We start from the raw sequence: 23998 nt of genomic DNA, 5'->3' as shown, positions 1-23998 counted from the left end.
CATTTCAGAGACTGGAGCCAAAATCCAAGTCAAAGAGAGCTTAGACTTTCACACCCCACACCCCACACCCCACACCCCACACATGCCGCCAGGCACTAATGCTCTAACATCTGCCTCCTGGCGCTCTAAACCCAGTCTCTTCCTTCCACTGTAAGAAGCCCCACCATTTCTCTCAACACTGTGGTGCTCTGTCACTGCCTCTCCTCTCCCAAACACAGCCTTCACACCTGTCATCAAAACACCAGCTTATGCGTGCTGCCCTCCTGCTTAAATGCTTCCAGCATGTCAGGGGATGCTTTCCTGCCCTGTCTCCCAAAAGGGAAAGAGCACACTGACTCTCTCCCCCAAACACCACTGGCTGCTTACCTTCCCCGGTCCCCCACCCTCCCCACCCCAAGACCACTTCCCTCCTCACAGGTCCCTTTCCGCTGTCTCTTCCCATTACTGCAACCCTTTCCAAACATGCCCTGACCTTTGGCTCAGTGTGTGCAACAGGCTGGGCAATACATCATGCATCCTAAGTACATTAGTGGCCGGGGACCAGAGGGAACGCGTGTCTCAGGAATAAAAGATGGGCACTCTTGACCAGAGAAACATTCCCAACATCTTGGCATTATGGCAACCCACTTAATTCTTTCTCACTCAAGATCACCCCTCACCAGAAGTCCCTTTCAAGTCCAAACAGAGTAGAGTGCCCCAATCCCCTTCCCTCTTCATTGCCTTCTGTCAAGTTAGTCCTGAGCCCTGGCTATTGGGTCAACTCCCCTCATGACCAGCTCTGCCTACCTCTGGGTGAGAATGGCTTAGCTCCCATCCAAGCACTGACCAGCCCCAGCCCTGCTTAGCTTTTGAGATCAGACACGCACAAGTGCATAGAGGATAGTATGGCCACAGATAAGGGAAGGAGTAGCATTTCTTCTTTCTGAAAAAATTTATTATTTTTAATCATGTGTATGTGTGTTTGTGTCTGTGTGAGTGTACGCCACTTGTGTGGAGAGGTACCCATGGAGCCCAGAGGTAGTGTATCCCCTGGAGCTGTGGTTACAGGCATCTTAGCTGGTAACTGGATACAGGGAATTGAACTTGGGTCCTCTGGAACAGCAATGCATGCTCGTAATTGCTGAGCCATTTCTTCAGCCATTTTATTTTCTTTTACTTTATTTTTCTTTAAGAGAGGGTCGATGTAACCTTGGCTGGCTCTCACTCATGTTAACTCACCAGCTCCTAGCCCCAGAATGCTGGGGTTAAAGGCATGCACCACCATACCTGGCCCAAGAATAGCACTTTTAATACAGGAAGAGACACGCAGCCTGTATACCCTCACTCCTGGCCAATCAGTCAGCTACTTTATTCAGTACTCAGTGCCTGGGGAAGAGATTTTATTACAGAGAGTAAAGAATAAAATGGTATTTTCTAGGCTTTGGGCTTCAAAGGCCTGGGTTGTGAAGAGAGTAGAAAGGACTTAAGGCACAGAGAGAAGAATTGGGGGAAATGTGAGGCTGGCTCCTTCTCCAGTCTGACAGGTGGGAGGGGGGAGGGGAGGAGGTGTGAGCACTGCCCCAGGTTGCTAAAGAGACAGGAGCAGAGCCCCTGGCTCCATCTACGGAGCTTAAAAGAAAAAACAACTCATCTTTTGCCTTATCAAGTAAAACCTAGCACAGGACTCCAGAAGAAAAGCGGCTTCATGCTGTGTCTGGGTAGCCACTCAAGAACATCCATGTGGCACAGACCTGGGGTGCAGGAACTCGGGGCTAAGCAGACAGAACAAGAAACCTCTCAGCATTTAGCAGCCTGTCTGACTGCAGACTGGGAGCCAGCTGGGGTGACTGAACTCTCGTAAGATGATAAAGTATGGATACTGGGGACCAGAAAGAATGTTCTCGTATCTCAGTGTAAGACAAGACCCTCCAAACTCAGCTATGACCCCATGGGGAAAGAACAAGTCCAGCTGCCAGGTATGGCATCCATGTCTGTAACTCCAGGACCCAGAGGATCACGAGATCTGAGCCAGAACAAACTATATACATAGTGAGAGCCTCTCTCTCTTTCCTCAATCTCTCTCTCTCTCTCTCTCTCTCTCTCTCTCTCTCTCTCTCTCTCTCTCTCTCTCACACACACACACACACACACACACACTCACACACATACACACTCACACACACACACAAAGAAAAAAAATGTCAATTTATACGATTATTTCTGGCATGCAAGAAAAAAATGGAAGCTTAAAATAGTTCCATTCTTGTGGTGCCTTCTATGTCTGAAATTTGTACCTGTTACTCTAATTTCCTGGCACTTCAGCTTCCTTCTCTGTGGGTGTAGGCGTCATGGGGGAAGTCTGTCTCACTAATTCATCTCTGTATATTCACAGCAAGCACACGCACACACGGATGCACACACCCCTCTTCACTACTCCAGACTAGGATCCATAGCAATTGGGAAATGGGCGCTGGGGAGTATTTGGAATTAAACACAGGGACCAGATGAGAGGGATGCTGGTGTATAAGCCACAGGGCAGAAACCAGACAGTAGCTTCCAGCATCTTCTCCAGGAAGGTCCCTGCCACTCTCAGGATTTCTTCAGTGTCCCTCTCGCCCCATTTTCCCACACCCTGACCCCCAACAAGGGAAAAAAGGCAGCACAGACTCAGTATACACTTCACTGGAGACATAGCAGGCTCCGTGTACCACATGAGGACGCCAGCTGCCTAGCAGTTCCAGCTCGCTCTCTCTCTCCCTCTCTCTCTCTCCTGTAGCCCTTCTGCCCAGCACTGCTAAGTCACTAGAAAAATCCGGCGACTTGTTTCTCCAGGATCGACCCCTTTTCCCTCTGTACTGATGACATTTTGTCTCCTTGGGAAGTATCTCTCGTCTGTAGGAGGGTTCCCTATTCCTGGGAAGGGCTCCACACCCCTAGGGATTCCCTGGTCCTCAGGGGCGCAGTGTCCTGCATAGCTCATCCTTAAGAAGGACTCCGTAAGCACAGGAGGACTCTAGGCTCTTAAGAAATTCTCCATGTCTTAGGAAAGCCTCCTGCTCCCTGAAAACAGTCATCCTTGAGAAAGACTGTGTCATTAAGAAACACAACTTGTCCCTTGTACCTAGGTGGGCTCCACAGCCCCAGGAGGAACCCTAGGCAGGGTTCTGACCTTAGAGCTTGGCCCAAAGCCCCTCTCAGCTGGCACAGATGCTGCTGACAGTGGTCCCTCCTGGGCCCACAAGGCCCAGCTCCTCCTGTTCGTTGATGCACAGCTGGTAACCGCAGCCCCTGGCCCGGGCTCCAGAAGGGACCCGGCGGTCAGTCTTGGCACGGGGAGGCAGCAGGAAGCCCACACTGCCAGCAATGAGCATGTGCCAGATGCTGTGGATGTAGAAGTAGTTGTCCCTGGTCTCCACGAAAGCATACAGTACAACGGCACTGCCAGCAATCAGGCTGCCTGGACACAGGTAGAAAAGCCAGCGGCGCCATGTCGGTGGGTAACAGTGCCGGCGCCGGACGCTGCGAACTGTCTGGGGGAAGCAGAGAAGCAGGACTCAGGAATCCAAGCCAGAGCCAGTTCAGACTACCCCTGAGCCCTAGGCGGCACCTGTCAAAACTTGACTGGCCACAGTGGACAGCAGGTGATGATGACAGAATGCAAGGCTACCTTAAACTGGGGACCAAATAGCCAGCACCCCACATTTACTCCTGCTCCCTCTTTGGCCCTTCACAGACCTCTCCACTCTTACCCAAGCTGTGGCCAAGATCCCGAGGGCAAAGAGACTGGGTCCCAGCAGATTCCAGAGTCCATGCCGGTCAAGCTGCAGAGCCATGGACAGCAGCATAGCCCCGAGCAGGTACAGCACCTACAGGGAGATGCCAGGGCTGGGCCACAGTGTGGCGGCACAGGGAAGGCCTCAAGCATGGGTAGGTTTTAAAGAGAGGTTGCTAGGCTTGTCCCTGGACTAACCTGCTTGATCACAGGCTGCAGACGAGCCATGGCGATGACGGTGACCCACACAGACATTAAGGAGCCCAGGAAATCACAGAACTGAAGTACATCATAGTCCATGATACAGAAAACCACAATGCCTGGCTGGTCACAGGCATGATAGAACTGTAAGAAGAAATAACAGGTGTTAATAGGCCTTGACACCAAAAGTCCAGGGCTATGAAACCAAAGAAAGACCCCATGGGGCTACTTCTCTGTCAGAGATCCAGAGGTCAGAGGTTACAGGTGAGCAATACTAGAATGCCTGCTTCTTTCATTCCTTCCTTTATTTTTTAGATTTATTTTCTGTATATGGTGTTTGCCTGTATGTGTGTCTGTGCACTGCATACATAGAGTGGCACAGAAGAGAGCAGAGACTGCACTGAAACTGCAGTGCAGACAGTTAGCTGTGAGCCACCATGTGGATGCTGGGAATCACAACCTGGTCCTCTACAAGAGCGGCCAGTGCTCTCATCACTGAGCCATCTCTCCAGCCCTGACTCTTCCCCTCCTTAGGAAGAATAAGGCAGTGAGGTCTGGTCTGCTTTCTAACCAAACGTGTTGGGCAGCTCAGACACCGGCCCTTCATCGTCCTTGCCCTGCTTCTGGGGTATGTATGTTATGGAAAGAATCCAGCCAGGGGCTGAGATTTCAACTGAGGCCAGTCCCAACCCTTACCCTCATGCTTACTGAGTCTCGTCAACAATCCTATCTCGGACCTCCATGGTATCTGGCTCTGATCTCGTAGGCATCCTCAGGCTCTGAACTAGACTTATAGCTTACCTCAGGAGAGCCACTTCAGCAGCTCCCCACCCCCACCCCAATGCCAAGGGCTGGAAGCCCAGGAAGCAAGCAAGAAAGTCCCTGTGGCCATGGACAGTGGCCATGGACAGTGGCATGGGAGAGTTATGAAGAGTGGCTCTGTGGCCATGAAGAACAGGGCAGCTCTCACACTAGGATACCATGTGACAAAGGGACATGACCCTCCTCTCCTCACCATGAAGAATTAACGCTTGAATATGAATTCACTGGACACTGTTTCCTGAATATCTGTCCCCCAACAATGTCTCACCCATTCTGAGACAGCGTCTGACTCTATTGCTCAGGCTGGCCTAGAACTTACTGTGCAGCTCAAGCTGACTTCAAACTTGCAGCAATCCTCCTGTCTCAGCATCCTGTGTGCTAGGATTACAGGCAGCTATTTGGCCAGTCTCCTCTTTCAAAATCAGATGAAAAAAACTATGAGCCACTGAGTGATCTAACAGACTCTCTGGCTTAGCGTTACATTTCAAGCACGATTTTATATTTCAGGCCTAATCAGCGTCTTGCACCTGCCTTTGGAACACACAGAAAAGAAAGCTCAACAGATTCAGGAAGTGGGACTTGTGGTGAATACTTCACCTTGGACAAGGGAAGACACAGCACAGCAAGATAAGGGTAAAGTGGAGGCACCAGATGCTGAGCCTGAGGAAGTCACAAGGCCCTTCTCCTGTGCCTTTCTCCTAGGGCTTCTGTGCGGGTGGGGTCTGGGGGAGGGCACTGAGACAGAGCTGCTCTGCCAGCCTCGTCCCTCGTCTGACTGTGTGCTCACTGCTTCTTTACTTTGCATGCTACACATGAGGTGATCTGGAAAAATTAACCAAACTGTAGAATTTTACATTTTTAGACTATAAATATATAGTTTATCCAGTGGTTCAAAATAGGGTATTCAAGAATCAATAAAGGCGCAATTAATCCAGGGAATCTGTACTCAGGATGTGGGGAGATTTAGTGCTGTCCACTTATTTTTCTGTGTCCTAAGTCAATTTTGTCCTAAGACCACTTACCAAGAGTCACTGAGAATTACTGTGATGGTCTGAGGAGCAGGAGAGGTAACAGGAATGGAGCCTGAAGCCAGGATGTTAGCAGCACGCGTGTGTGCATGTGTGCGTGCATCACATCACATGTGGACAGGTCAGAGGACGAGCTGAGGCAGCCCTCCTCTCCCTCCTCTCTGCAGGCCCTGGGAGTTGGGCTCAGACTTTTGTTCACTGAGTTGTCATATGGACAAGATCTTTTGTGATATTCTTGTTGCCAAAATTTATGGAAAATAGAAATCCATTTAAGGGTTTTGCAGTGCTCACAGGTAGTCCTTGTGTGTCACAAGTTGCCAAAAAACACCAAACAAACAAACAAACAAACAAACAAAACCCACTGAGATGACAAGATGTCAGATCTTGTTGGGACAAACCTATTGGGGAGCTAAGTTACACAGGAGATAGATGCACTCCTGCTTCTCCCATCAGAGAAGCTTGTAGCGTGAACCTTTCTGCCTATAGGGAGCTGGAAACCTCTGAGAAGGGACTGCTAAGATTCCATAATGGAAACAGGGAGACTTAAAACTATAAACCTAACTGGGTGTGACGGTGCACACCTGTAATCTCAGCATTGGAAGGCAAAGATTGATGGATCTCTCTTAGTTTGAGGCTAGCCTGGTCTACACAGAGTCCAGGCCAGACAGATACACTGATACCTTGTTTCAAAAAAAACAAGCACCCTATAAATCTTTTGAGCTGGGATTTTATATCACATGGCCATTTCCCATGATGCCCAAGGACAAAGTTCTCAAGACTCTTTAAAACAGGTTTCTGATAAACTCCTCACTATAAAGATCCCTCTGCCTTCCAAAGTTCCCACGGAAATCAAGAAGGCCAAAGTGACTGAATGGGATAGCATGCTTTTATGTCATAAAAGTGAGCATGCTATAGACAGAAATCACTGGAACTGAACGTGCCTGTAATCCCAGCTCAGAGTTTAAGGCCAGCCTGGGCTACATGGGGAGCTTGGGCTAACCTTGTCTATAGATTAAAACTCTATCTCAAAAAAAGAAAGAAAGAAAGAAAGAAAGAAAGGGAGGGAGGGAGGGAGGGAGGGAGGGAGGGAAGGAAGGAAGGAAGGAAGGAAGGAAGGAAGGAAGGAAGGAAGGAAGGAAGGAAGGGAGGAAGGAAAGAGAAAAAGAGAGGTAGAAAGGTGAGGGTGTTGGAGAGAGAGCAATGGAGACCACACAGTGAGAGTGAGGAAGCCTCCATGCAGAGACTCCATGATGGTTATAGAGAAAGCCCAAGCCCACAGTTATGAGGTCCATTCAGTGTGCTCAGCCAACAGCTCTTCTACCTCGCATGTGGGGGATGCAAAGCTCCACCCTTAGGTCAGCTGGTAAACAGCTCTGGCCATTCACCTCGCAAGGTGCCTAACAAAAACCAGTCACTTTCAGCTCTAGAAGACATCCTCAAGTTGTGGGGTCCGGGCGTGTGGTAGAAATGTAGACCCTCTCCCCACCCTGTGGGGAAACCACAGTGAAGGAAAGGTACCCATGCATACCGTGGAGAAGAACATGGTGAAGGTGTAGACGGCAGCTTCCAGCACGTATCGGCTCCGAATGGCCAGGACCACAGGTGGCAAAAACATGAGGTTGCTCAGGCAGAGGAGGAGTGTGGACAGCAGCTGGAATCCATAGGTGAGCGCGTCGGCACTGTCTGTGCAACCCCAGCCTCGCCACCCTGCAGGCGGGGAAGGTAAAGGGTGGAGGAGGACAGAAGGCATGGGTGGGTTCAACGGACCTGTGGCTGGGCTCACCCTGTCCCCATACCCACTTTCTCAGGGCACCCTTGCTGGCCACCCTAATGCCCGGCCCGCTCACCAGCCTTGCACTCGCAGGCCGCGTACAGGTAGTTGTGGGTACGCAGCAGTTTGCACTGGCCATAGGGCCCACAGTCATCCACACATGGGGACAAGAAGGTACGCAGCCGCACTTCTGCCGTTGCATTGCGGCACCGCACAAACCTGCAAGCATACACACTCCTGATTATTTGAAGCCAGGGCAGCCCTAACCCAGCCCCAACTGTGCCCCATATTGCTCACCGAGGTCCCACCCCGCACAGAGAACGGAGGGTCAGGAACCAGGTCCCCGTCTGTGGGAATGGGATTCGCAGCCTGGCCACTCTGGAGGTGGCACTGACCGAGAGAAGGAAGCCTGCCAGGGACTCTAAAGGTAGAAGAGCCCAGAAGAGAGAAGGTGTGGTCAGCAAGGAATCAGGACCCACCTCTGGGAATACCTGAACTGCCCGCACCCCATTGTGAGGGCACCCAGCCCCCTAGTCCTCAGTCCCCTCCTCACCTTTGGAACAGGTCACAGCAGCATCCCCCAGGCTCAAGGGCACCTCATGAGTCAGGCATCCGAATACTGTTACATTTTCCTGGCGCAGAGAGCTCTGAGCAAGGTGTATGAAAATGAGGCTGTCAGACCCTTGGGATGGGAGAGCCACAACTACCCAGCTACCAGTTCTCCCACTCCCTGGGGCTAGACAGCCAGAGTCTCCTCGTGGAGAGTGGGCCCATTCTCCAGGATCAACCCATGAAAGCTGGGCTCTCACTTAGGAGTATGCAAACTATCAGATCCTCAGAGCCAGACTCTTTCAAAGCCTAAGGAGAGAACAAGCCCCGACTCTGAACCTCCCCTTTGGAAGAGAAGGTACCTTGGCTCATCCTACCTAGTGTACGGGAGGAATTGGGCACCTGGACAAACTAGCTGTGGATAAAGGAAATTTTTTAAGTTCCCAGTTACCTAGCCCTGAGGCTGAAGGTAAAGGCTTATTAAGAAAACACAGTCTGGGGTTGGAGAGCTGGCTCAGTGGGTAAGAGCCCTTGTTGTTCTGGAGAGGACTCGGGTTGATTCCCAGCGCCCACACAGAGGCTCCCCACTTCCTCAGGCACCAGGCATGCATATGGTATACACACCTATGTGCAGGCAAAACACTCTGATGACTAAAATAAATTAAAATATAAACCCCAAGAACTGAATAGAGGCCAGAGAGATTCAATGTTAAATGTAGCAATTTGAATGGGATTTAAAAAAAAAGCTGACACCCCCCAGGTGTGGAGGTGAGGGGTTGTCTCTGAGGAAGAAACAGGAAGCAGGGTGCCATTAGCTCATCTCACTAGGGAAGGATCTGAGGCATTTAATGTATCCTGATACATTAAATCAGGATAAAAATAACTGCATATGAGAAATTTGTAACTCATGATAGAAAAATAGCTAAAGAAGGGATCTCAGGAAAGGTCCCACATTTGTGAGCGCACCTCAATTTGTTAAGTCTCCAGGGAAGCAGCATCTAGGCAGAGGAAGACTTCCACTAAATTCTCAACTATTATTTTTGGAATTTCTGAGATAGCATTTCACATAATCCAGGCTGTCATGGCTTGAAATTCACTATGTAACCAGGGTTCTAAGCCTCTCGCCTCCTGTGCTGGGATTATGTACGTACACCATCACACATGCCCTCTTCAGCTAAACTCTCACCAAACAATGCTGTGTGTGCACCCTTCCTGGACTGCAAGAGTGAGCACCACACAACCGCTTTGTCACTTATGTAAGTGGAAGGCCAAGAAGGACAATATGCAGAAGTATACTCAGTTAAAGTTAGTACAGGACTAGCCAAAGGCAGTATACAGGCATATAGTCCAGGGGGAAAAAATAAATACTTGGAAAAAAAGAATAGAGGACCCAGGGTTCACAATTCACCACAATCTCAGGTGAGCTCAGAGGAATGCAACAACTCAGGGATAAACTTGCTATCAAGATGCATGGATGCAAGACTTAGCTGGGTGCAGTTGTACACCTTTAATCCCAATGTTTAGGGGCAGAAGCAGGCAGACTTTTGAAAGTTTGAGGCCAGCCTGGTTTATATAGCAAGTTCCAGGCCTGCAGGGATAGATAGATAGATAGACAGACAGACAGACAGGCCTGCCACACTGGTCAGACCAGCTCAGATAATCAATTTCGGAGACATGACGACTCAAAGTTAAAGCGGAGGAATGTGTGTCAGGTGGCGAGAAGTACAAACATGAGGGCCCCAGGACACTGAGGAGGTTTCAGCTATTGAGAATGATGGGAAATATCGGAAGGGTTGTTAAAATAGGGTAGGGTTGGGCTAGCGAGATGGCTCAGTAGTTAAGAACTAACTGTTCTTCCAAAGGTCCTGAGTTCAAATCCCAGCAACCACATGGTGGCTCACAACCAGCTGTAATGAGGTCTGACGCCCTCTTCTGGTGCGTCTGAAGTCATCTACAGTGTACTTATGTATAATAAATAAATAAATCTTTGGGCCGACCAGAGTGAGCAGGGTTGACCAGAGCAAGCAGACATCCTAAAAACTCAATTCTCAACAACTTCATGAAGGCTCACAATCTTCAGCTACAGTGTACTCACACACATACATAAAATAAATAAATTAAATAAATAAATACATCTTTTTTTAAAAATAGGATAGGGTTGTAGCCAATGCACAGCTTTAAAGTAATTTGTTAGTAATAAGGGAAATTGCATGGGAAAGGGAGACGTATGTGGAGTCTCTACTGTCTTTGTATGTAAATGTGTGTATGCATCTGTATTAACATGTACAGGTATAGATATATGCATGTGGAAGTCAGGGGTCAATGTTAAGTATGATCCAATGCTATCCACCTTGGTTTTAAAACAGGGCCTCTCATTTGACCTGGAACTCACCAAGTAGGCCAGGCTGGCCCAAGGGACCACCCTGCTCCAACTCCTCAGTGCCGAGATTATAGGTTTATGTAAAGTCAGGTCCTTATACCTGACAGGCAAGTACTTTATCCACTTAGCTAGTTTCCCAGACCCAATCAGTTACTTCCTGCGCATTGTTTCTGTAAATCTAAAACTGCTCTGAAAGAATCTACTAAGAACAAGGACACATGTGGATCTGCTAGGTAAAGCTTCTAGACAAAACAAAGCTCAGAGGGAGTGCACGAAAGCAGCCCTGGTGGACCGTCAGGAATACAAGTGAACCAGCATTGAGATCAGCCTCCGGCAGGAGGCCACCGTACAGGATTGGCCACCCTGAGGCCTGGTTGGTGCAGCAATCACAGGGCAGTGGGTCCTCAGAGCACTTGCTGACCAGGACTGTGTGGAGAACTGGAGGCAAGCACAAAGCAACCTCGACAGACTCCTGAGGGGGACAAGGGCCCTGTCCTGCGTGCGACTCACCCCTCCAGACTCCCCCAGCAGGGAAAGCACCCCTTCTGGGACATACCACGTTGAGCTGGAGCTCCAGGCTAAGGACGCCCCCGCTGTCCAGCACCGGCAACAGCCTCAGGGCAAACACAGCTGGGCGCTCAGGTGGAAGGGCCACGCTGGGACCGAAAAAGATGTAGAAGTGGACAGAGAAGGTATCCAGCTCATTGCGCAGAGTCGGACGCACTGGCCAGCAGTGCTCAGTGGGCGCTACAGCTCCAGACCCTTCTACAGGAGTCCCCAGGGATGGTGGCTCCGGGGGCAGTGGCTGGGTGCCCAGTGACTGGGGCATGTTCATGGCAGCCCCAGGGACCAAGGCACGGGACAGGCTGGGTTGTGGACACTCTGTGAAATGGAGGAAACCAAAGATGAGACACGTGGCCTGCATAGCCCTGTGGCCCCACCAGACACAGAACTGAGCCCGACGGGCCTTAGTGGGGTCAGGGGAAGGAGTATAAACTGGAATATGGCGGGCCTGGAAAAGGAGGCACCCAGGGTCATAGGCAGGGCCCAGATGTTTCCTAGTTGTCACTTATTCAACTGCCAAGTTGGGAGTGTGAAGGTCATCTGTCCTTCCCCAAGGTCATACTACAAGGAGTTCAGGTCATGTGTCCCTCCTCAAGGCGCTGAAAACACTGCAATAAAAGCTAATGTGACATGCTGGACTAATGATTTTCAACTGTGTGCAAGGGCAGTTCCAGAAGTCCTGGCTGTCCCTGTCCACCCCAGGAAACTTAAAATGGGATTAAGTCAAGAAAAATAATGACAGCCTTCAGTTGTCTTGAGTCAGGTGCAAAGACACACTATGAAGGTGGCCCCATGACCTGAAGCTCCAAAGAGCTGGGACCTTAGGAGTATAGAGTACCTGGGTTGGGGAGGGGAAACTGCAGGGGTGGGCTGAGGGTCATAGAACACAGCTCTATCCCCCCAGCCATGGATCACTGTACAGGTTAGGGAGCTGAGGCAGGTGAAGGGATTCCGACCTTGTAACCGCACACAGAGCTGGAAGCTGATAGTCCTGCCAGGACCACGGGATGGCGTCTCCACACGCACATAGACCCAGTGGCCCCAGGGGGGCAAGGCCAACTCCAGCTGACATACTGAGGCACCTCCACAGGCCACAGAGCTTGAGTTGTGTAGGGGTGGAGCCTTGGGACGTAGGCGCAGTGTCAGGGGACAGACTGATGCCCCTCGACCCCCTACACACACCAGCTGGGCTGAAACCCTGTAGGTGAAGCTTGGCACAAAGACCCTGGGCAGAGGATAGGTTGGGGACAAGAAAAGACAGAGAGGTAAGAGACACTGGGGAGAGAAACAAGAGGAAGCAAGGGAAAGAATGGGGGCAAAGGGCATGGGGACAGGAGCATGTCAGGTGTCTCTGTGCTAGGGGAAAGGAGACTGGGGTATCCCTGGATCCACCCTGGGGATTCTGGGTTATTTTGGCTAGAGGGAAAGCAAGACTGCTCCTCTGTAAGATCAGAGGAGGAAAGGGCAGGTTTACTTACTTGTACAAGGCCGAACGATTACGGGAGGAAAGGGTTTGCTCTGAGGGACGGCCAGGAGCCAGTACAGCCACATCCAGCAGCCGTCGGACAATCAGTTGTGGCTGAAGGAGGTACTGACATTCATCCTGGAGACCCTGAAACAGAAACAGGACAGACGTGAGGGTGCTACCAAACCAAGGCTCACGGAAGCCACTGTAGGGGTCTTGAAGAAACCCCGTTAGCCTCTGGCTCCCAGATCTCCTACTCCGGTCTCTAGGCTCCTAACTTTCCCTCCATAAGTAGACATTTTATTAAGAATTGTGCTGAATTTAAAAAAAATATTTTACAGCAGGCTTAACTACAAGGCTTAGGAGAAAAAGAGGCACTCAGAAGAAAGACATGCCCAAGTATGCATGCTGGCTCTTTAGGGGAGAATTAATTGCCTTTTCTGTATGTGTGCTCATGTATTTGAGTGCAAATATATGCCCATAAACCACAGGTATACGTGAGAGGGAGCCCAGATGACAGCCTCCACCTCCCATCTTGCTCACCAGCTCTCTTGTGAGTTGAATGAGGAAGGATAGCTGACCCATGAGCTGTTGGAGATTTTCCTATCCCCACCTCCGCCTTGCCATCCAAGCACCAGGGTTACAGATGTGTGAGACTCTGTCCGGCTGTGTGGGTTCTGGAGATCTGAACTCACGCGTTCACGCTTACAGAGCAAGTGCTCACACAGTGAGCCATCCCTCAGCTCTCTGCACAGCCATTTCTTATCTCCTTTGTCCGATCTGGGTCTCAAGGTCTCAGCACCAAATGAAGCTCAGGGACTCAAGTTCAGACCCAACTGATAACTGGGCTTTGCTGCACTTAATCCCAACCCAACCCCTCCCCTTAAACATCCCTGATCTGCCCCCATGTCACCAGAGCAGCAAACTATCCCATTCTACAACTAAACATTGGCTCTACGGGAGCTGGGAAGCTTCGTCTAGGTCTCTGGTCCACCCCTTCCTAGTCTAAGCCTTTAACTGTTTCTGCTGCCTGTCTGCCCTCTGCTTCAGCACACCAGTGAGGATTACTCTCTCTACCCTGCACACTATTTGGAACTGGAGACCAGGACTTGGCTCTCCACACACAGGCTTAATGTAGTGTGTGCAACTTGCCATGAATGTTTGCCAAACACATGAATCAGCCTAGCTGTGGACAGCGCTGACCTTTATGAAGCCACAATCTGTCCCCTCTGACCTGACCCTCAGCCTCAGCCTGTCCCCTCAGACATTGAAGTACAGCTGCCGTACTTTCCAAGGCTTCTCTTGAACCTAGACAAACTACTATGCCCCTCCCGTTCTCCGATCCTGAGGCCATATGCCCAGCAACCCCATCACTTAGTGCCACCATTCGCCTTCCACAGTATCCACATTTTACAAGCCCTAACCACCATCAGTTAAAGGGCGTGAGGGTCTCCTAACGAGGCTTCTCTAAACGAGATAAACGGTCTTCTGTTGGCTCAATAAACTAGAGACCATCACTCATTCCAGTGGCCACTCTGATGAAGATGTGCCTCCAGAGCCTGCTCTAAGGAGAAGTTCCAGGCCTTGACATGTCACCATGCTCTATGTCATGGGGGAAGTCAGCCAAGCCATGCACTTCGGACTAAGTCCCCAGTGTTGTAAAGAGGCCTTGGTCTACGTCAGGTCAGAAGACTCAGACAGTGCTCAACATACTCCCCTCCCCCGCACATCTGAGGTGCAGAAACTCAGGCAGCTGTCAAGCTGAAAGATGGGTGCCAAAAGACAATTCCCTAAAGTGACCCAACTGTACAGAAGTTTTCATCTCTGACATCCAGAGCAGAGGTCCTTCACTTATGATGTAAAACCCTATGGATCAGAAATACTCCAGCAAGATCCCAACGCAGGGATCTGCAACAACCTCGCGCTCAGGATGTGCCCCATGTCCCTGCCTCACAGTCTGGGGAAAGAAACACTGCTTCTATTTGTTACTGCTGGTTTCAGGAAATAGCAAGACATATGCTGCTCTGGTGTGTTCCATCAATATCCAGACTTCCTCAGCATGACGCAAAGAGCAAGAAAGCAGAAGGCCTGGTAGCTGGGCTCTGGGTTATGGAGAACTCCTCATGCTTTGTGGGACAGAAAGACAGGGTCTTATTCTGTAGTCTAGCCTAGCCTTGAATTCACCTTGAGTTCCAGGCTGGTTACAATTCATGCCAGTCCTCCTGCCTCCATCTCTCTGGTATGGGATTATTACTAAGAGTCACCGTGCCCAATTGGGCTAACCTTCTTTAAGAAATTCCAGGCCCAGAGGGGGCTTTGTACTGGCTAGTTTTATGTCAACATGATACAAGGTAGAGTCATTTTAGAAGAGAGAAACCTCAATTGATAAAATGCCCCTACTAGATTGGTGATTAATGTGGGAGGGTTGAACTCACTTGTAGGTGGGGCCACCGCCGGGCTGGTGGTCCTGGGTTCTATAAGAAAGTAGGCTGAGCAAGACATGAACAGCAAGCCAGTTAGCAGCATCCCTCCGTAGCCTCTGCATCATATCCTGTCTTCAGGTTCCTGGTTTGTTTGAGCTCCCACCCTCACGTCCCTCAGCAATGGAGTGTGACCTCAGAGTTGTAAGCTGAAAGAAACCCATTCCTCCCAGCACTGCTTTTGGTCATGGTGTTCTTTCACCACAGTAGAAACACCAAGATAGGCTTACAGACTGAAGATGCCCATAGACAGGTGGCTTCCCCTGTGCCCAGCACAGCTCTCCTGTCCTGAGTCAGTCAACACCAATCAATGTGGAAGGGAATGGGGACAGGGCACACTGCAGGGGCAGAGGAAGCAGAGCGACTGTTTAGGAGGTGACTGTGGTGGTTAGGGGACTCTAGAGAGGATGTGCTCCATGGAGAAGTGGAGATGCCCCTTCGGGCTGGCAGGCAGTGCTGAGGAACTGGTCGTGGGGACATGAGAGCAGAGGAAGAGTCAGGAACGACGCACTTAGGTCAGAGCAATTGGTGGGGAGCAGCTGTACTTACTGGGAAGAAATAACCAGGAAGAAGAGGCCTAGACTGGAAGTAGTTAGGAACAAGAGTTTGGGGCTTTGTTCTGCTTTGTACATGTTAAGCTTGAGACTTCTTAGACAAGCAATTGAATGTATCAAGAAAGCTGATAGAAAGTTTGAGATTCGAAGAATATAGGACCAGCTGCCCACTCTCCTGAGGCATAGACTCATAAGACATTTAAAACAACTGTGCCATAGACACCAAATAAGAGAATAAAAATTCAGAAAGGAGTTTTCCTGGGGCCAAGCATCAAGTCACAACTGCACACATAGATCAAGCAGAGATGTCAGAAAAAAGCCAGAGGAGTGGACAGTGGTCAGGGGGAGCAGGAGAACAAGAGTCATAACTGCCAAGAGGCAGACGAGCAAGAAGGAAAGAATAATATATGCAAGGAGTGGAAATCTGGGTGCTGTTACCTACAGGGAGAGAAACGCAAAACTTACAAGTAAGAATACAGACTTACTTTTCACTGTGGGTCTTTTGTGCCTTTCAAAGGCTGTACCAGATACATATGTCACCTATTTGAAATATAAATAAGATGACTTAGATGGGAGAGAAGCAGGAGGCCATTAGCAGATGTTACCTACTGTGGCTGAGCTGCTGAGAGGCTTGGTCCTCCTCAGTGTGCCGCCTCTAAACCATCCGCATCTGTGCTGTCCAGCTGTCATTTTCATGACTTTACCTGATCTCTTTACACCCAGATCTTAGACTGGAGAGAGAAGGTCTTCCAGACCTGCGCCATGCTATTTGGGAGAACTTTCTCATTATGACCCATTAGTTGCTAGCTGGTTCCACAACCCCAAAGCCAGCACCTCAGACTGGTGAATGGGAGCCTTAGGAAGAGAAGAAGAAGGGGCAAGGAGAAGAGGAGTCCTGAGGTGGAAGAAAGGCCACAAAACTGCTGAGCACCAGCTGTACTGGGTGCTGGGTACTGGGAACACATGATTCAGGAGAGGGTCAGGACTAAAGAAGGACAGCCTTCTCGGGCTCCCTGCCACTCTCAAGGTACAGTTGATACTTCCAGGTCCTCTTTGGTCTGGCTTTGCCCACCCTTCCACCTTCTTCACCGAGCTCACACCGACCTACTTCAGTATGCCTCCCGAACGCTGGCCCACGCTACTCCCACCTCTGAAATACCCTGTCTCCTTCCCATCAGACCTTGCTGCCTAGCAGTCTCTGAAAACCATCTCCACCATATTGCCAAACCGAGTTATCCACCTCTCTTTGTGTTTTTAAAGCATTCTCCACATCTTACCATCTCCTATTTACCCCGGTATTCCCAGCCCCAAACTCAAGGCCTAGTGCAAAGCAGCTGGAGGCCAAAGGGTTAAAGAGAGATCTACAGTCATCCCCAAGTCCAGGAGGACTCCAGAAACAGTACTGCCTTCTTCTCACTAGAATTCTTCCTGCCCCTACCCAGGGCTATTCCTAAGCCCATACCACTTCCTGTGTTTGCTATGCCTTACAGTAAGTCTGAAAAACCATGATACAAAGAGGATACAAGCTGGGAATCCAAAAGAATGTTCTAGGTAACAAACCCTTAGGTTTAAGTCTGGAAAACTAGCCAGGGTCTGGAGAGCTTAACAATCCTCAGAGGCCCGTCTAAGATTCTAGAAAGCAGTCAACATTTTAGAGATACCATCCCAAGATCCTTGTCCATCCAGTGAGAAAGACGCAACTGTGCACTTTCTCTCTGGTCTCAGCACAGTGTGGGAGCAGCCATCTAGGCCTCCCTGGCACGGCTTGCTCCCTCTAGCTAGGAGCATACATGCCAGGCCTGGTCGTTTTCTTACCACCCAGGGCTCTGGACACTTTGAATCATGCACTAGGTCTGGTACTTGTACACTTTGCTCTGTATTGCTATGCCCAACAACCAGGCCTACGATCCGGGTACTTCCTGCTCGCTTGGAAAGGTAGATAACCTGAACAGGGGCTAAGGGATTCTTCCGTCAGTCCTTACAAGATCCTGACTGGTTAAGGGGCAGGTCTTTGAGATTTGGCCAAAGATCAATGAAGGCATTCCTCCTAGGGGAAAAACCCTTTTTTTCTGACATGAATCGAGAGCCCGGAGACTTTTCTAGGTGAGCTCCCAGAATGCTCTCATCCAGAGGGCTCCCAGGCCTCCCTTGACTTTCACAAACCTCAGCCTATATTGCTGTACATTTTACCAATTTGAAGCCAATAATCCCCTGGTTAGGAATCTCTGTCCCTCTCAATCGTCACACAGCACTGGCTTCCTCGATCTGTAAAGCTCTTGTCCTGGAACTCTATCAATTCCTGTTCTGCTCATGCTCTGTCCTTCACTCTATCCCAGCCCCACACCATGGCTACCAGATTAACATGGCCAGCTCATCACACTGCCCCTCCACTGCAATGGGCAGCAGTAGGAAACCTCTGTATCTCCTTAGTACAAGGAGGACCTCAGCTTCTCTAACACATGAGAACCGCGGGAAAACACTGTGCCATTTTCTTTCACTCCAAACCTGCCCTTTGGACCTGCCCTTCAGACTGGCAATCTCTGCTGTGTTAAAGTCAGTGCTGGTATCAGAGGGAAGGGAGGCAATGATCAGGAAGGATATCAGCTACTCAAAGCCTCTTCTATTAGGAAAGCTTCTCTTACAGCTTCTCAAAGGGCGAGGGGGAAAGACCTGAAACCAAGATGCATGGGCTAGAGAGGAGGATATGGCCTGAGAGAAGTTCCAGGGCTATTATCAATCAAAATACAAAATAAAGCCAGTGCTGGGTCTGTATAGCAGATTCCACAGGCCCAGATAGTTGTGACCACCCTCATTAGCCTTAATGCCCTCTAAGAGGAAGGGATAAACTGCCCAGTTCCAGGGCCTCATTCCAGAACCTGTAATTTCGCTCTAGTTTCTTGGAATCACTATGTCCCAGATGCCTACTATAGAGCATCCATCAGATAACCTGCTGGCCAAAATCAGTGGCCCACCACAGCCGAATGGTGCTGTTGCTCATTTTGGAACAGGGCTGGGATGCCAGTGAGCACACAGCAGGGATAGAGGGGAAGACAGGACTCTTCCTGACCCAGGCAGCATCAACCCACCTTGACAGAGATGTGGCCATGGGCTTGGGGAAGATGGGCGGCCAAGAACCAGTCCCCAGGTAAGGGGCTGCTAACGTTGAAGATGCCTGAGGTTCTGTTGGGCAGTGTCCAGCTGAGGGTCAGTGAGAAAACCCCAGGTACAGCCGTGTCTGCTGGGAAGTGTGTGTGCAGCGGATTGATGACGGGAGGTGCTCCAGAGCGGAAATACCTGGGGGCAAGAGGTAGGAAGAGAGGAAAGCAGACAGTGAGCAGGAGCTGGGAAACGGGGGCTACAGAAAGAGCTCGTGAAACAAACAGGTTCCCTGTACTGACATGCATCACAAAATGATTCCAGGTCAAGGGTCAAGTCCATAAGAGCAACAGGTCAGCTGAGACCTTCACAGTAGTTATGAGTGCTCAGGTGACAGAGGTCATGGCCTCGGTCATACTTCACCTGGATAAGGGTCAAGGTCAGGGTCAAGAGGCATGTTTAGACCCCCAAAGTCATAACTGGATTTGGAAAATGACTAGGGTTGGAAATCGGGGTTACAGAAAGGTAATTCAAACACTCACACAGTCACGCTTTGGTCTGGGCAGTGGTCCCCAAAGGTTCCTCCCTGCTCCTTGAAGATGATGAGGTTCCAAACAGCCAGGAATGTGTCCTCGGGAACGTGGAAGTGGAAGAGCTCCGTACTGGCAAAGGAGCGAAAGGGGCTGAGCTTGCGGGGCGAGCAGGTGGAGTAATCAGTCAGGAACAGGCCTCCTGGGGGGAGGGGGAGGGGACACATCTCCATTAGGGAGCAGGCATGGTCACCTTCTCACCAACAGGACCAGGTCAACAGCACTTTCCGCCAGCCAGGAGCCTGTGCTGCCCTCTTGTCATCTGGCTTATTCCTCACAAAAGCCTCGTTCTTAAAAAATCATATTGCAAAAAACAAAACCCTGCTGATTTAAACCTTGGACCCTTCATCTGACTTCTCAGCAGCTCGCTCACCCAGAAGGAACTGATCTCCACCCACCAAGCCTAGCAAAACAGTGTGCAAGTGTGTGTGTACATGTGTGTGTGTGTACACGTGTGCGTGTGTGCATGTGAGTGTGTGTGTGTGTGTGTGTGTGTGTGTGTGTGTGTGTGTGTGTGTTGGCACAGGCTCCTAAGCCGCTAAGCAAGCTAGAACTCCACCTGTGGGGCTTGGGAGTCAGCTCAGAACTGTGTAACTTGTTTGTCTTCTGCCCTTTTCTATTCCCCAGTGGTTAGGAGCAGTAAAAATTCTCAGAAGCTTCACAAGAGCTGTCTGTGTAGTAGCTCAGGGCAGAAGAGGGAAGGGGGGAGTGTGTGTGGTGAGGTTGCAAGGGAGCTGCTTGGGTGGCAGAGTCAAGAACGAGGGCTGGCAGGCCACCATGGCAGTGCCCAAGAAAGGAGAATGACCAGACTCTCTAGGGTCAAAATGAGGAGCCAGGGAGGTTGTCCCAGAGGGAAGTCCTGGAAGGCAGTCATTCGCTGACCCAGTGGCATGCTAAATCCCTTGGGACTATGTGGAGTAGGCCAGGCAGGGGGTGAGGAGGAGTGGCTATCTCTAGCTGAAGTGCTGATTCCCCATCACTGTTGTCAGGAGCAGAGCCAGGGTGGGCAGGAAAGGCCCTAGCCGGACAAGCACATAGAGGTGGTAATCCATAGCAGATGATAGGACTGGTGGCTCCAAACACAGACAAACTGTCCCCACACGCGCTTGTTCATTCTCTCTCTCTCTCTCTCTCTCTTTCTCTCTTCTCTTCCTCTCTCCCCGCCCCCCCCCCCAACTTCCCCTCTCTTCTTCAGAACAGTTCCAAAGAAGCCCAGGAATATGTCCCTGGACAGGTAAAAGCCTGGGGAAATTCAAGCGTCTTTAAGACAGAGTAGAGGCTGGAGTGAGGGTCCTCAGCTACACAGGAAACACCCATAAGGCTTACCTAATCTGACCCCCAAAACGAGGTATTTAAAGTAACAGAGATGGGGCATCAGGAAAAAGGTGGCTGCTGAAAGAGAGTAGGTTGGCCCCACTAACCTGGGACAACCTAAAGAGTTACACTCAAGAGGCGAGGACATAAATGAGTGGAAGCCACTGGCCAGAATGGCTCAAAGGTCATGTCAGCACCAAAGGACTAGACTGCTGTTCCAACCAGATGATCAATTTCAACAACAACAAAAAGTGCCACCCTGAAAGCTGAGCACTGCCCAGGAGCAAAGAGAGGCTCGGAACTGCACTCAGACAAAAGTGGGAGGTACTCAAGGCAAGTGACGTGCACTGGACTAAGAAGAAGACAGTGTCCTAGGAATCCTGCCTCTCACTACTGGGAGCCAGAGGCTCAACACTGATTAGCCTTGAATACTATTGTTATAGGAAATAAGAGCTCTGGAGCGCCCTCTGCTGGGCATAGGGAAGGGATCCTCCTAAAGCTAGCACCAGACAGGCACAAAGAGCTTGCTTGGCCTGGAGAATGGACCTGCCTAAGCCAACCTCAACAAAGCCAGAGAATACGGGGGTGGGGGTGTCCCAGGATGTACTTGTTGGAAAAGGAGTAGATAGAAGCCTGGAGCTTTGGGGGTAACATAGGAGTTGGAGGCAGGGCGGCTCCTTGGAAAACTGCCCTATCCATCTCATGCTTTGCTTTGGAATTTTAACAGGGCCTACCAGAACCATGTCCCAGAAAGCATGGCTACCCAAGTCTAAATGAGCTTGTCCTGATGTCCCTTCTACAATAACATGAAGGTGTTTCACCTAAATCGTGTGTGTGTGTGTGTGTGCGTGTGCGTGTGCGCGCAAACTCTCCTCATCAAAACCAAAAGCTAATTGCCAGCTGCTTCGGAAAGTGTTGATCCTGCACTGTAGTCAACAACGAATGTCTACCCCCCATCCTGGCTCCTTCCTCCCAGGAGACTGGGTGGATGATGAATAAGATCTCAAGGTCTAGGGAGACAATCAGTGGGTATGAATATTTGCTATCTAGGTATGAAAACCTGAGTTGAAATCCCAATGCCCACATTTGAAGGAGGAGAAGGAGGGAGGAGGAGGAGGAGGAGGAGGAAGGAAGGAAAGAAGGAGGAAGAGGGAGAAGAGGAAGAGAAGAAAGAGGAAGAAGAGGGAGGAGGAGGAAGCCTAGCATGACCATGCATGGTGAGTAATAGGAGCTTCCGGATGTGAACATTCTCACACACTCACTCACACACACACACACACACACACACACACACCTCTAATGCTTCCTTCAAGCCTAGGAATTACCTGCTTCTAAAAGTAGCACTTTGGTGATACGTTCCTAAGAGGAGCAGGCCAAGCTGAGAAGTGTGTGGGCCATATAACATCCCCTCCCCCTCACACAGTAATATATGCACTCCAAAGACATTATCAGCTCACGTATATTCAGATCAAATGCAGGTCACCAACATGTAAGGGTGAATGCATGGCACGCGTGCACCATTCCCAGGTCCCTGTTATACACACAAGTGCACAGTCCCCACACGTCTCTGCAGGCCTGCGACCCTCGGATGGCACTGATCTCAGGCTGTACACTGAGTAGACCCACTGAGATCACTGAAAACCCCTGCCACCCACAGCTGCAGCTAGCTGTTATTGCCAAAGACAGTTGGGACAATCTCTTGCGACAGAGCCACTCAGAAAAGGTGGCTTGGGGCTAAGACCTTGAACACTAGCCATTTCCTGATGGGACCACCTCTGCCCCTTAAGCTGGGCCCCTCTCTGCTTCTCTCATTCTGACCATTACGAGGCTGGGCCGCTCTACTAACCAGCCAAGGGGCTTCCTGGACTAGATACAAGTGAGAAACAGTTTATGAAAGAGATTATGCCTTGGGTCAATGGAAGAATACTTCAGTGGGGTATTGTAGTCAGAGGAAGAGGGGAGGGAGACAACCACTATGTCACAGGAATTAGGAAACCCTTTTTTTTCTAGCTCCACTATTGCCATCTATGTAGAACACAACTTTGAACTGCTCCCTCCCTGAGCCTCAGTTTCCCCATCTGCAGAATTGTGCTGAGGTTCAGTCATGCTTTAAACGTATCAAAAACTATTCTTAGCCCAGCTATGATTGCTTAGGGAAAGACCCAGCACAAGAAGAAACTCATTATGAGTAACCCATGTCCATCTATATAATGCAACGTATTGTCTTCAAAACTACTTTTCAGCCCTTTTTTTTTTTTTTAATGTGCGTTTGTTATCTCAAAGTTTTAGGCTCTCCATATCTCAGGTTACAAAAGAAGCTTTTACTGGTGGGACTATGTCCTCTCCACAAAACTATGGAAACAAAAGGAGCAAAGTCCCCAAAACTTCCCAGGGAAAGCCAGACTCAAGGAGTCAGGATGGACACGGGCAAAGGAGATCTCCGTCTCTTGAGGACTATTAGCAACCTGCTGAACTACCTGAGAGTCCCTGCCTCACCACTCTTAAAGGCTGCAAATCCATCTCTTGTGTAAGCCCCCTTGTTGCCCTCCCCCCCCCCCAACACACACACATTTCTTCCCCCAGTGACTGAGCTCACCAAGTCCCACCTCTCCCGACTCTTTCCAAGCTATCCCTCCCTGGAACCCCATCCGGTCTCAATCCTTTCCGCTTCTGCACTCACCAGCCCCTGGACCAAGGACAGAAAACAGCAACAGCAGCAATAGGGCTGGTGGCAGCTGGAGCCCAGACCTGAGTCGAGGCTGGGAGAGGGGTAGAGTATGAGAGAGGCGGGGACCCAGTGAAAGAGACTTGGGCAAAGACTGAGCTTTTTTTGGGTGGCGCTGAACTGAGCACCGGGGCTCAAACAAGGGCAGGAGGTGTGATGGAAGGAGTAGGGGTGATGGAGATTGAAGCAAGGGCTGGGGCTGGGCCAGGGGCTTAAGCAAAGGCGGGGAATGGGACAGGGTCAGATGCTGGGCTGGGAATTGTGACAAGGGGTGGAACAAGGGCCGAGGCGGAGATAGCGGCCAGGCTGGGGGCAGGGACCGGGGTTGAAGCGGGGACCTGGACCTGGACATTCGCTGGGACACCGGCCGGGGCCTGGACAGGTTTGGGAAGCGGGGCGAGGGCGTGGCCGGAGGCCAAGGCTGAGATTGGGATAGGATGAGGGGCCGGGACAAGGGCTGGGCCATGGCCCGGGGCGGGGGCGGGGCCGGCCAGGCCAGCACGGGACGCTCGTAGAGCTGACCCGCGGCTCCGCTCCCCACCCCCGGGGGGTGGCCTCTGGCGTCCTCGCGGGCTCGGGGCCGGGGCCGGGGCCGGGACCTGGGGAGGAGTTCAGGCCTGGGCGACTCCGGGCTGCGCTGAACCGGCGTTAAGCAGGCCCCGCGGCGGCCGCGGCGTGACGCTCGCCTGGCGCTCCGCCCCGCGCCCC

General features: G+C 50.8%; 1 protein-coding gene across 5 annotated transcripts; it reads right to left on the bottom strand.

Moving 5' to 3' along the window:
• Positions 1 to 431: 431 nt before the first annotated feature.
• Positions 432 to 23930, bottom strand: Tmem8b (transmembrane protein 8B). 5 transcript variants are annotated; one of them, XM_029476651.2, is made up of 13 exons: positions 23246 to 23930; positions 19204 to 19393; positions 18652 to 18859; positions 12545 to 12678; positions 12023 to 12291; positions 11059 to 11384; positions 8127 to 8220; positions 7871 to 7994; positions 7650 to 7792; positions 7331 to 7509; positions 3950 to 4096; positions 3729 to 3845; positions 432 to 3509 (listed from the first exon to the last, which is right to left on the bottom strand). In XM_029476651.2, exons 1-13 carry the CDS (start codon positions 23754 to 23756, stop codon positions 3174 to 3176), a joined length of 2778 nt encoding a protein of 925 aa, XP_029332511.1. In that variant the 5' UTR covers positions 23757 to 23930; the 3' UTR covers positions 432 to 3173. The 5 variants fall into 5 exon arrangements, with proteins under 5 accessions (XP_029332511.1, XP_029332513.1, XP_085695513.1 ...); XM_029476652.2 differs by having other exon boundaries at positions 3316 to 3505; XM_029476653.2 differs by lacking the exons at positions 12023 to 12291; positions 19204 to 19393; positions 23246 to 23930 and having other exon boundaries at positions 18652 to 18739.
• Positions 23931 to 23998: the final 68 nt, after the last annotated feature.

The sequence above is a fragment of the Mus caroli genome, unplaced genomic scaffold (genome assembly GCF_978045245.1).
Source record: "Mus caroli unplaced genomic scaffold, Mus_caroli_1 scaffold_6, whole genome shotgun sequence".
Lineage (NCBI taxonomy): Eukaryota > Metazoa > Chordata > Mammalia > Rodentia > Muridae > Mus > Mus caroli.
Note: the sequence above shows the minus strand (reverse complement) of the source record. Positions and strands in the feature narration are given on the sequence as shown.